The 12,594-nt window shown below is 42.3% G+C and overlaps 1 protein-coding gene across 2 annotated transcripts in view; it reads right to left on the bottom strand.

Annotated features, from left to right (window-relative positions):
- Positions 1 to 12,594, bottom strand: part of TOPBP1 (DNA topoisomerase II binding protein 1) — a 50,708-nt gene that overhangs the window by 8,017 nt on the left and 30,097 nt on the right. For both annotated transcript variants that reach the window (XM_053259714.1, XM_053259715.1), the window contains exons 16-25: positions 12,226 to 12,335; positions 11,101 to 11,224; positions 8,975 to 9,109; positions 8,460 to 8,547; positions 8,116 to 8,305; positions 6,220 to 6,443; positions 3,917 to 4,077; positions 3,102 to 3,201; positions 1,585 to 1,748; positions 72 to 212 (exon numbers count right to left, since the gene is read on the bottom strand). In XM_053259714.1, the coding sequence (XP_053115689.1) occupies positions 72 to 212; positions 1,585 to 1,748; positions 3,102 to 3,201; positions 3,917 to 4,077; positions 6,220 to 6,443; positions 8,116 to 8,305; positions 8,460 to 8,547; positions 8,975 to 9,109; positions 11,101 to 11,224; positions 12,226 to 12,335 (1,437 nt within the window). The remainder of the gene's footprint in view (positions 1 to 71; positions 213 to 1,584; positions 1,749 to 3,101; positions 3,202 to 3,916; positions 4,078 to 6,219; positions 6,444 to 8,115; positions 8,306 to 8,459; positions 8,548 to 8,974; positions 9,110 to 11,100; positions 11,225 to 12,225; positions 12,336 to 12,594) is intronic.

Genomic DNA, 12,594 nt, shown 5'->3' with positions numbered 1-12,594 from the left:
TTGAGAGAAACTTTTGACACAGCCTCTTCTCCTTAGGGGAATCCAAAGTACATAAAGTGTAACATAAATACCTCAGTAATTCCAGTTTCCTCTCTCCTCCTTTGTATTGCTTTCCTCCATCTCATTGCTGCAACTGCTAATTTCTTCTGGATTTCATTGATTCCAGATAATACACTGAGTATGGAGTTACTTCCCCATTCATAATCTTCCTCCTAGAATGAGGACAGTCTCTCACTCTTAGTAATTCTATCATGTGTAATGGAACATTTCAAAAAAACAAAATCCCAGGAACAAACCAGTCTTGAGAGGAAAACCAAAGGAAATTAAATATTAATAGAACCAAATCTCAAGACTTAAGAGATGCTCCTGAACAGAAAATTAAACTAACAGACCTATTGCTTGCATTCTACAGGAAAAGAGAACAGATTTGAAAGGCAGAGACAGTTAAACCTTTGGCTTTTTTCAGCATTCACAAACGAAGGCCACCATCCAGGCAGCTCTTTTAGGTGCACTGAAGGACTCCATGTGGGCTCTGTAGGACTGGATTTGTTTTTCTTGTAATAGCACACACACAAGTTATGTCATATCAGAAAATTTGGCTAAAAGTCCCCCAGAGTTTCAAAAATGGCCTGCCACATGTCATAGAAAGTTGCTCTTCAAAACAAAAACTCACTCCCCAGCCTCTTTCCCTACTGGAATGTGGAACTAGCAAACAGGTATCTGGACTGCAGCCTAAGATTATTACCTCCAATTGTAAATAAATTCATTACCTTTATTACTCTCCATCTCAAAAGCAGTTCACGTTTTTGTTCAGGGAGTTACTTGTTTCTTGTATTCATAATCGGAATGATCATTTTAATGATCAATCTCTGTCTCTCTCTCTCACACACGCACACACACACACTTACTTTGTACCCAAATGTTTTATGAAAACTTGGTCTAATGTTTGCAAATGACTGTTGGACCTACTGAAAAATGCATGATACTAATTTTTTCCCCAAAAAGCAAAGTCTTCTTTTTAAAAAACTGTAATGTGTAAGTGTCAAAAAGGGAGAGAAAAATGCAAAAATATTGAGTTTCTCAAAGAAACGAATGTAACTGTGCAAAAGAAAAATGCCACAAACCTCAGCACAGCAGAGCTGTTAGATAGAAAAGAGCAGGCTCGGGATTTTAACTTGATGGGTGTAAAGCTCAATGTTTGAGAAAGAGGGAGCAGGGAGACAAAGAAATTGGGTTTGAACCTACCTGACCTTTATCACACATGGTTTACAATTATTTTGGTTTGTCCTCTTTCACAAGGTTAAACATAAATCCATGGGCTATCTAAATAATTACATTCCACTTAAGGCATTTTCCTGAAGCTACCTTTCAGAAGTTATTTACTTATGTAGTTCATAACCGCCACACCACACCATGGAACTCAAGACGGTATCCATGGGGTTGCTAGGCAGTTTGCTATCCAAACACTAGCCAAACACTAAAACACTAAAACACTAGAACACTAAAATAGTAAGGAAGTTTTTAAAAAAATAAAAATAAAAAGCAATACAAAAACTCTACAATGCCCTTAATAGTGCTAAATACCTCTACAAAGCGCTGTGCTGCTCTGCATGCCTCGAGGTAGGAACGATGAAGTACCCACTTGCCAGCTGCCATCGATGCCAAGAATTTCTCATTTCGAAGAGGGTATCCCACAACTGTGTGTGTGCAGCTAGAATCAAAGCACTGCTTCTCAAGAACTACCCCACCTAAAAATAAATCAATCACCATAATGATGATGGATGGGTTTCTTTAAAGAGACAATGAAGCATTCTTCCCTCTAAGGTTAGCACGTGCCCAGGATTCCAGCCCCCTGCTCAAAGGATTCCGTCAGCCACGCAGCCTCGCTGAGCTCCAAGGGCTGCTTGAAGTGCCGGCAGTCTTTCCCCCGGCCACAGCTGAGTTAGCGCTTGCTGTGGCCAGAGCGAAGAAATGAGCGTTTTCCCCTTCTGCAAGCCAGAGAGCCAATTCTCCCGTTTAGCAGCTCAGAGAAGGCTCCCGAGCAGCTTCCCTTCCCTTCTGCTTCCCCCAACCTCTCCCTACAGGCTAAGGCCTCCTTGTCCAATGGGAAAGCCAGGGGAGGGACTTCTGCCAGGAGCTCCGGTGCTTAACTTGCTTTCAAAGCCCTTTCTTGCAGTTGCAGAGCTCTTATATCTTGGTGGCTCATATCTCGGAAAGGAGGGTACCCAGAGGGAGGGTGTGTGAGTATGAATGTGTTTAAAGGTACTGTGTGTGTGTGTGTGTGTGTGTGTGTGTGTGTGTGTGTGTGTGTAGGTGTGTGTGTAGGTGTGTGTGTAGGTGTGTGTGTAGGTGTGTGTGTAGGTGTGTGTGTAGAGGGAGTTGGGTGGGGTGGGAAGGGAAGAGAAAGAAAAAGAGTGTACTAGAGGAACTAGTGCCCATGTATGTCGAGGGAGGTTTGTGGGGTGGGGTGTACGAGAGAGAGGGAGAGGGAGGGAGAGAGGTAGGTATGTGGGGTGGGAAGGGAAGGAGTGTACTAGAGGGACTGTGTGTGTGTGTTTTGTATCTACAGTGGCACATAATAATGCACATGTGTGCGCACTGCCTTGATGCTGCCACCCTGAAGAAAACCCAGTCCGATCACTGATTTAAAAAATTAGAGGGAACACTGCAATGAACCCAGCCTGGGTTAGAGGGCATAAGCAGGCCTTCTAACCCAGGTCTAGGATCGTGTGCATGCTCGGGCTGAACATACACAAGAGTTGGGCGCTTAGAGTGTCCGGCTCACGGGGGAATCCCCCAATGCACTGCGCTGCTCACACGATGCATTCTGGGTTTCCTGGAGACTCGTTCCTGACTCGTTATGGGACTCAATGGAGACTCGTTCCTGAAGACTCACGGGACTTATTTTCCTGGACTTCAGTGATCCGCACTGCTGGGAGCAGCACGGATCCTGTGGGCATGCACCAGTGCGCCTAAGAGGAGCTTGATGATTGTCTTGGGGGAAGGGAGGTCCATCTTTCCCTTCCCACCACAGAATGGCTTTCTATATGCCATGTTTAGAATCTGATAATAGAACCCCAATAGGGTTTTTGATATCTTACCGAGCTCTTCAATCAGATGACAATAATCGATTCGCTCTTGAGGGTTAAGTGAGGACAACTGGAATTTCCGTTGCTTCTCTGCTTTTTGGTCTATTATGACCTAAAAGACAAAATTTGAGAAACGGGAGACAATGAATCTGATGTGTGATTTGTCTCCCAAGTATCCATGTTCCCAAATAAAACTTAATACAGTCTCAAAATGTATGACAGTTTTTGGAAAGTCAATGGAGGGAAGGTTTGGTCAAATTTTGTTGTAAAAAAGCTTTGATGTTAGTGTTCATCTCTGCTTAATGATAAACTAAACTTACAGTAAAAGCCTTTTTCTCTAATGAAGTATAGTCTATTAACATGCCAGAGGAAAAGTCTTTCTGTATGAAACACAGAAAGTGGAGGAAGCCAGCAGATTTAGCAGCATAAAGCCAGATTGTTGCACAAGATTAGATTTTAATTCTTTGTCTTGGTTGACAGACCAAATATTTCGACCTTTCAAATCCTAATAAAGCTAATTCTTGAACTACTGCTCCTCAGAATAAAATTATTTTAACTAAACGAACCTCAGGTAGTTCCTCTCATGCTTCAAACTTTCAATGCTTCCTCTTGAGCTAGCAGGACAAACTAGGCTACAGAAATGATTTAAAAGAAATTTCTGATAAGTTATCGAAATAAAAATGTTTGCTGTCTGTTCTAATCTGTTATCTGTAATTTAAGATTAAATAACTGACAGATTCCAATGGCAGCTGAAACACAAATATACTGGAGTACAATATCTCAATGCAAGTAGAAATCTATTTTCAGCATCCTTCTGTATAGCATACTTTTTCTCTGAGTTGGGGAGCCACAGGAGGATTTGCTAATGAAAAAGCAATAGCAGGAGCCAATGGTGTTGAGATCAGATCATAGCCTTTTATAGAAGTTTCTGAATTTCCACAGGCAGGAAGCCTTGGGGCCTCAACTGTTTTCACAGACTCATCAGCACCTATAAAGCAGAAAATCATTACGACAACTACAACAACTATTTATATACCGCTTTTCAAAAAAATATATTCCAAAATGGTTTACATAGAGAAATAAAAAATAAATAAATGAGGGTCATTACTGCATGATTTTGTATACTTAAAGACCAAGAGAGAATTGAACAGTTCTCTGAATAAGACCATGAGGAGAGAAAAATGCATATATTATTTAAGTCTGACCCTTCATAAACAGCAGCTTATAAAACTGGCTTGCCAAGGGCAGAGGCTGCAGCAAGCAAAGGAACACTGGGAAATCTGCGCAGCTGTGGCTGCTTGCTGAGAGCTTGCTTGTTCGCCCTCACTCTTCCAGAGGCCTCTTTAAGAACCTGGCTTGCCAAGGGCGCAAGCCTTTGGCTCTTCGCCTGTTGTGTGCAGCCTGTGGGCAAAAGCAACAGTTATATTAGATCTATGTGACTGTTTTATCTGATTGCTTGGTACAAAGAATATATAATTGTCCTATTGGAGAGAAAGTTGGGGGTTTTTTTTAATTGGTAGGCTGGGATAATTAAAAAGCCCTTAGAAAGGAGAGATGGTCTTGTGGTAGCAAGCATGACTTGTCCCCTGAGCTAAGCAGGGTCTGCCCTGGTAGCATGTGAAAGGGAGACTAGAAGTGTGAGCACTGTAAGATATTCCCCTCCGGGGATGGAGCTGCTCTGGGAAGAGCAGAAGGTTCCAAGTTCCCTCCCTGGCTTCTCCAAGATAGAGCTGAGAGAGATTCCTGCCTGCAACCTTGGAGAAGCCGCTGCCAGTCTGTGAAGACAATACTGAGCTAGATAGACAAATAGTCTGACCCAGTATATGGCAGTTTCCTATGTTCGTAATTATTTACTATAGGTTTTTGGATGTTCAAATAATGGTTCTTAATAGACAAGGTTATAGGGATCTAGGGTTCTCCCTCGCCCTTGCCCCATGGAAAGTGATTTGTCCTTGAGAAGGAAAAGACAAACTAAAATTCTATCTTTTTCTCCACTAAAGGGAGCACAGACACTAAGTCCACAGACCTTCCAAGTCCTGTTTTGGATTGGTCTTTGGACCATAAACTAGCTATATCTGAACTGCAAACAAATGAAGGAAATGTTGATTTGGCGATGGAGATTGTTCTTGTTGAAAGTATGTGTTGGTTGAGTAATTGGGAGAATTTAAAAAAAGGTAGAACAAATGGATAAAGAGATTAGTCAATTTGCTCATTCTACTACATTTAATCATGAGGCCACCGGGGCTCAGAAGATATTAGGTACTAAAGAGGAGGAAGTTTTAACCAACGTCCTCCCACAAGTGCACTATTAGTCAGGATTTCAGCCATACAAAAACATACCATGTCATAATCAAGTATCTTAAGGACATTGTAGAACTCAAAAAGGTGCAGAAGAGGGAATCCAAGATGATCAGGGGCCTGGAGCACCTTCCTTATGAGGCAGGGCTACTGCATTTTGGGCTTTTTAGTTTGGAAAAGAGGCGATGACGGAGAGACATGGTAGAGATTATAAAATTATGCCTGAAGTAGAGAGAGTAGACAGAGAGAAATGTTTCTCCCCCTCTTACAACACTAGAACCAAGGGTCACCCCATGATATTGATGACCAGGAAATTTAGGACCAACACAAGGAAGTACTTTTTCTCACAGAATGTATTTAATCTATGGAATTCTCTGCCAAGGGATGTGGTGATGGCCACTAGCTTGGTTGGCTTTAAAAGGGGCTTAGACAAATTAATGGAGCACAGGTCTATCAATGGCTACTAGACTGGTGGCTACAGGCCACCTCCAGCCTTAGAGATAAGATGCCTCTAAATACCAGGTGCAGGGGAGCAACAGCTGAAGAGATGGCATGCCATCTCTTCTTGTCTGAGGGCTTCTCAGGGGCATCTGGTGGGCCACTGTGTGAAACAGGATGCTGGACTAGATAGACCTTGGTCCTGATTCAGCAGGGCTGTTCTTAAGGAAAGTATTGAGGCATTTGCCAATTAGTCAAATAAAAAATGGTAGAGGCAACTGACATCATCACTATTCTTTGAAAAACAGATCTCATGGATACCTTCCTTACACTGTAATGCCAACTTAGAATCAAAGATTGCTGTCCAACTCAACCACTTGTATTATCATCTTACCCATGTCAGCAATTTCTCTATCAGTCAAGGACTTCCTAAATGAGGAGTCCCCTGTGTTCACTGCGTTCGTCTGAATTTGTTCAGAACACTGAGAAAGACTACTGGGCCACTGCAGATTGTTGGCAAGCCTCGCTCTCTCTTCTCTTGCAGTGGGGTCATCCCAAATAATCTGTTCATTCTGGGATGGCTCTGTGTTGACATCAAGTGTTACCTGACGGGACTGCCTGAGGAACAAAATAAATAATGAAAACGTGCACAATATGGATATTCAGTACATGAAGGTTATAGTCTACACTACAGCAATAGAAAACTTATTAACCACAATCCAACATTAAACTTAATTCTGTGTCAGATTGTAACCTTTTATCAGTATAGCTAGAAATGTTACACTTCAATTTTAAGGATAAGTCCTGCTAATTTGGCAAAGAGGCACCTTTTAACGTGCTGATTCTCTTGATTTAGCAGGGGAAGAGTAACTGGCCCTATCCAGCCCCAGCACAGTACCTCCAATGACTGTTGCTGGTGTCTATCTTATGTTTCTTTTTAGATTGTGAGCCCTTTGGGGACAGGGATCTGTCTTATTTATTATTTCTCTGTGTAAACCTCCTTGAACCATTTTTGGAAGGGGGGGGGTATAGAAATCAATAATAAATCTACACAATTTCTGAAACCACAACATCCAAATTCCTCAAGAAAACCAAAATATACACCTCAGCCAAAATGGTAATAATTTACTTTCTTTACATATTTTACACAGTTGCATATTTTACTATTGGCATAACTTCTGAAGAACAGGACGTTCTCCTTCACTAGAGCTTTGAGGATGGGCTCACAATAATACTAAACTAAATCATTTATAGTGAAAGACACGGGAAAGAAAGGCATATAACAAGATTAGAGAGGAAGATCTATATACTAGGAAGACATAGATGAGCAGTTATGGAGAGGGAGACACTATTTTCTCTGACTCTGGATACAGGGAATAAATGTAGCCAAAAGCTGCAGATCTGTGTTCAGGAATGTTACTGAATAGCTCCAGCCACCATGTTGAAAAATGAAGGAGCAAAGAGACTGACACTAGATTGCTCCCTCTCCCCTCTGAACAGGTATGTTAGCACTATGATAGGCTCACAGCATTAATTACCTGTCAAGGTGCAGAAACACCATGCTTGCAATTTTAGGGACTAGATGTAGATCCTCCTCACCTGATGCAGTTGGTTTTGCTTCCAATAAGGTTAATCTGTGTTCAGAAAAACTCTCTCTGCCTCACCACTGGCTGATGAGCGAGAGCAGTTTACCAACTGGCAAGAAAAGCAGGGGTGGCACAAATGTTAGCCAATTCACACCATGCCTGCCCCTAATGGGAGGCATGGGCCTTCAAGTCCTCGTCTAGCCTCAGGGGGAGGCCTTCCAATCCTCAGGCGAGGTCGTTTTTTGGGGGTGTGGGGGGTTGCTCTGAGAAGGAGGAGGATGAAGTCCCTTTGTGCAAACTTTCTTCTGCACACAGTATGTGGGATCCAACCCATTATTCACAACATAGTATGTCTAGCAATATTGAAAAGCAATTAGAAGAATTTACTTTCTTGTGATGTTCATAAATATCAAAACCCCGAACAAGCAAATCAAGACTGTAATCCCAGAAACTGTCTTGCATGCGCACATGGGAGAATTATGTACAGCTGACTGTCTAAAGTCTTCTACTGCAGATACGCACATGAAGGAACAGGCAAGCCACTTTCCAACTGAGGATCTCACCATACAGCCAAGTAAGCAGCTGCAGCAGCAGAAATGTCAAAAAAGAGGTATTACACACACACACGCCCCGCTGCATATGTGTAGCTTTCTAGGACTGCAGTCCAAAACCTTAGATATATTCACATGCCAGTTAGCTAGTACCTTAGCGCTTCCAAGACTCTACTACGGCCATTACGTGCACGAGGGCCATCAGGAGTTGTCGGAGAATTATCAAAACCATTCCTAGGCAGAGACCTCCTCCGTCCTTGCAGTTTTGCTAGTGATGTTGCAGTCATTATTTCTTGTAGCTGACGCTGAAAGTTTTCCCTCATTTCCAGGGTCTGTGTTAAAACTTGGATACAAGAGAATCATCAGTATATTAATGTTCTACCATATTCCACACAACTAAATCCAAATAGGTCCCCTTTTCACTTCCCCCTTCTATATTCCACAAAATTCAAGATGCTAGATGCCAAGCCATACAATAATGTGCACAAAAAAGTCACCTCCTTTTGATGCATCATCTTTTTCTATAGCAGCTGCCTCGTTTATTTGGTCAGTAGTAACATCTTCTGCATCATCATCTGAAATAATCTGAAACAGGAGATTCAGGTATTATATATCTTGGACCAAAAAGACAGCAATTTGTGTTGATATTTAACATGAGACAATATAAAAACTTCACTTATAAATTGAAAATACTCCCTTGAGCAAATACACAGAAGCAAAGCTATTTTTAGACTTCCAATATGAAGAGTTTGAGGAGGCTATCAATATCTGTCATATCGTTAGGGCTTTTAAACTGTGATTTAATACTCCATGTTTTTTTAAATTTTATGTTGTAACCGCTATAATATCACCACACAAACCTGAAACTTTCACAATCAAATAGATTTCAGAATCAATATAATCTAAGTAAAAACAATTCATAAATCTATTTGCTGTTTTGTTATTTATTTGTCCAGCTTAAGATACTCATAACAAATTTTTAAAAGGGGGGGGGGAATTGCATCTACTATACCTCGTCTTCCTTCCCAGCTGAGTCACGCCTACTTGAGCATCTGTCATCTTGTACGCTGCTAATGTCCAAACTCATTTTAGGATTGTATGTGTGAGGATAAAGAGCTTCAGGCAGTCGTTTATATTCTTGTGCACTCTGGAAAATGATAATAGGAAGAAGTTAAGGGGGCGGGGATGGAATTAATGCTGCAAACCTCAAGCAAGAAAGTGAGCAATATACTTTTTGATAAAAAGAAAACTCTTTCCCCCCTTTCTGCTCAGTAGAATACCACATATGTTCCTCAAAGGTTCTTTGGAAAAGAATAGACTTAACTATTCTATTGTGGCATAAGCCCTCATGAACAAGAGCCCAGTTCATCAGATGCATGTAATGCTTCTGTGGGCAGAAGAGGGGGAAAGTTTGTAAACAGTAGCCAAAGCCACTGGAATACAACAGTAAGCAATGCTTTACACTTTTCACTCCTTTTCAGCCCTGTCTGTTACCACATACAGGGAGGAGGGAAATAATAAAATTGCAGAGCTCCACAAGCTTCACAGAGTGGGCATGAGGAGGAATGAGTATAGAATTTGTTGCCAATATAATCTTGAATAACGTAGAAGAGGAGGCAGAAGATGTGCTGTCATGTCTACAATGCATGGAATTTAAGGTGCTACACTGTTACTGTCCTCTTTTCCCACTCCAGGGAAAAGAGGTCTTTTGTTCTTTCACTCCTTTTCTGGTCCCAGACAGTCACGAATCTCACGGCCACTACATGGATGAGACCAGGGCACAGCCACTGTCAGATGCGGGGGGACAAATGTCCCGGGGTCGCTGGGGGAAAGGCATGGCACTCCCTTGCCTCTTCCCCAAGACACGCCCTTGCCCCGCTGTCCAAGGAAGCACTTGCCAGTTGGAAACTTGACACACGGCTCCTCACCAGTGTTCCCTCTAACAGGGATTCCCAAATGATGTTGACTACAACGTCCAGAATCCCCAGCTGCAATGGCTTTTGCTTGGGGATTCTGGGAGTCGTAGTCAACAACATCTGGGAATCTCTATTAGAGGGAACACTGCTCCTCACCCACTCCCAGTTGGCAAGTGCTTTGTTCGCCAGCTGAGTGTTCTTTCTCTCCTTTGCTCTGAGTGAGGGGCAGAAAGGAAACACCCAGCTAGGGAAGGAAATGCTCACGCCTGGGAGCCACAGACACAGCTTGTCAGTCCCTTCCAGCTGGTGAACACTTTGTTCCAGTATTCCCTCTAAGGCACGTGCACATGCGCTCGCACACAAGTTTTTTTTTAATGTCCACTCAGTTAATTTCAGATCCCACTCAGGTTGAATCAGGAAGGTCCCACACTCTGATTACATGTGTGCACACATTGCCTTGATACTGCCACCCAGAACAAAACTCATTCTGCACACAGATTTAAAAAATCAGAGAGGGCACTGCTTTGTTCACCAGCTGGGTGCTTTCTTTTCTCTGCCTCGCCAGGAGTGGGGAAGAGAAAGAACACCCACCTGGCGAACAAGGTGCTCGCCAGCTGGGAGTGGGTGAGGAGCCACATGTTCCCCCTGCATGGTGCTGGCCACAGCCCCTGCAACGGTCTGCATCTGACAGTGGCACAAGACGCATGGTTGGTGCAGGCAGGAGGCATGTGCCATTTGGGGGGCAGGGATAGCTAATAGGGGCCTATCCCTGGACTGCCACCAAGACTGTGACACTACTGAATGAGGCCATACTGCTCCCCCACCAATTACTAATATCTTACTTGGAGACTCTGTTTCTCACTGACTGAATAGCACAGTTATCTCACTCCCTTTGGTAGCTGTACTCATTTAATCAGAAGACAAAGGGCAGGTGACTAGTCTTGCTAACACATACACAAATGTTATTAATGGTTGATATGGTTTTGAAAATCAAGCATATGTATCTTGCCAGGCTAGACTTCAAACAGATGAATATTAGAGGAATAATACACATGGTACTTGAATTAAAATTACTGAAACTTTACATTAGTGAAGGTTATGACTGCAGAGTGACATGCACAGAATATTGATGATATGCAAGTTTAAACTGATTCACACACTTCCCCCCCGCCCACACACCCATGCTAGGCGTTAGAAAAAAGCAAAGTGGGTATCTCCGTACCTCTAAAAGCCAGTGCTCTGACACAATGTGTATTCCCCTTTCTTTGGCAGATTTGTATTCTCGGTTGCTATCGTTTTGCTTTCCCTGGTAGATGAAATGAGTTACAGTTTCATCAAAGCACCATCTAGGATAAAGGATATCGATTCCATGTTAACAACTGCCATTTTCTAGGAGGAAAAAGCCCATTATGGTTATCAGAATGATGGCTCAGCATGCACCACACCCACTGCCCAACTTCAATAGCCCTTAGAAATACCCATATCTGCCATCTTCTCATGCAGAAGAATTTATACACCTCTATGCAAATACCTTGCAGGCTACTGTTTTTCCAATGGCAATTATGGTGATCAGAAATCAATCATTTTGATGCTCTGAACACCTTCACTTCCAAAAAATATAAAAGTGAATATCCACCAGTTCAAAATTACGTAGCCACATTTCTAGGGCCTACAGTTACTCATTGTGTTACATCCCACCAGGATAGTAACTTAATGGGACTACCCTAGAGTAAGAAGTTGGGGTGTCATTTGAAAAATGGAAGCTTCCTTATACCAAGTCGGATCATTAGCCCATGTAGCTTTGTACTGTCTGCTCTGGCAGGCAGGGACTCTTCTGAGCAAAAGGCCTCTTCTCACTCCTATCTCAGGTCTCTTCTCCCTATCCAGCCCTAACACAACATCCCTCTAGTGGCTGTTGCTAGTGTCTTCCTTATGTTTATTTTTAGACTGTGAGCCCTTTGGGGACAGGAGACCATCATTTATTTATTCTTCTGCGTAAACCGCTTTGGAAACTTGAGTTGAAAAGTGGTTTATAAATAGTAGTAGTAGTTCTCAGTCCCATTACTCAAGATCCTATAACTGGAGAGGCCAGAGAGTCCAAGATTTAAACCACGTGCCCTACCTCTGAGCTATAGGCCTTGACCAATGTTCTCCTTTTATTTTAGTGCAATTCTGAGGCCTTCAGGCCTAGTTTTACACAACCTAAGATGACATGGGATAAATGACTTTTAAAGGAGAAGGTTTGCAGCATTTACATGAATAAAATAGCAAACTAAAGCAAAACAAATCAGAAAGAGCTAGGTAAGTCAAAGTCATCTCAGCAAATAATTCTGTTAATTGCACATACCTGTAATCTGCTCCAAGGGAAGCAGCAATAGCATTCAGTTCACTCTGCTTTTTACTAAGCTTCTTACTCACACATACAACAACATCAGTTAGAGGTTTTAACTCTTCCTCCTATTCAAATGGAGTTAGGTAAAACAGAGTCAAGAGTAATGTTTCCAACACTTCCAAAGACACACTCATTAATGTAACTCCACTCTTTAAAGTATTTAATGAAATAAAATGAAAGGCAGTAACTTGCATTAGCACAACTCAACAGTACCAAATACATGAAAGCAGCCCCAGGCAGACAATTAACACTACAGCACTAAATAAATTTTTCAGGATTGGGGGTAGAGGTGGTGGTGGTGGTTTGAGTTAAGTGTAACCTTTA

This window comes from Hemicordylus capensis, chromosome 6 (assembly GCF_027244095.1).
Source record: "Hemicordylus capensis ecotype Gifberg chromosome 6, rHemCap1.1.pri, whole genome shotgun sequence".
In the NCBI taxonomy this organism is placed as follows: Eukaryota; Metazoa; Chordata; class Lepidosauria; order Squamata; family Cordylidae; genus Hemicordylus; species Hemicordylus capensis.
Note: the sequence above shows the minus strand (reverse complement) of the source record. Positions and strands in the feature narration are given on the sequence as shown.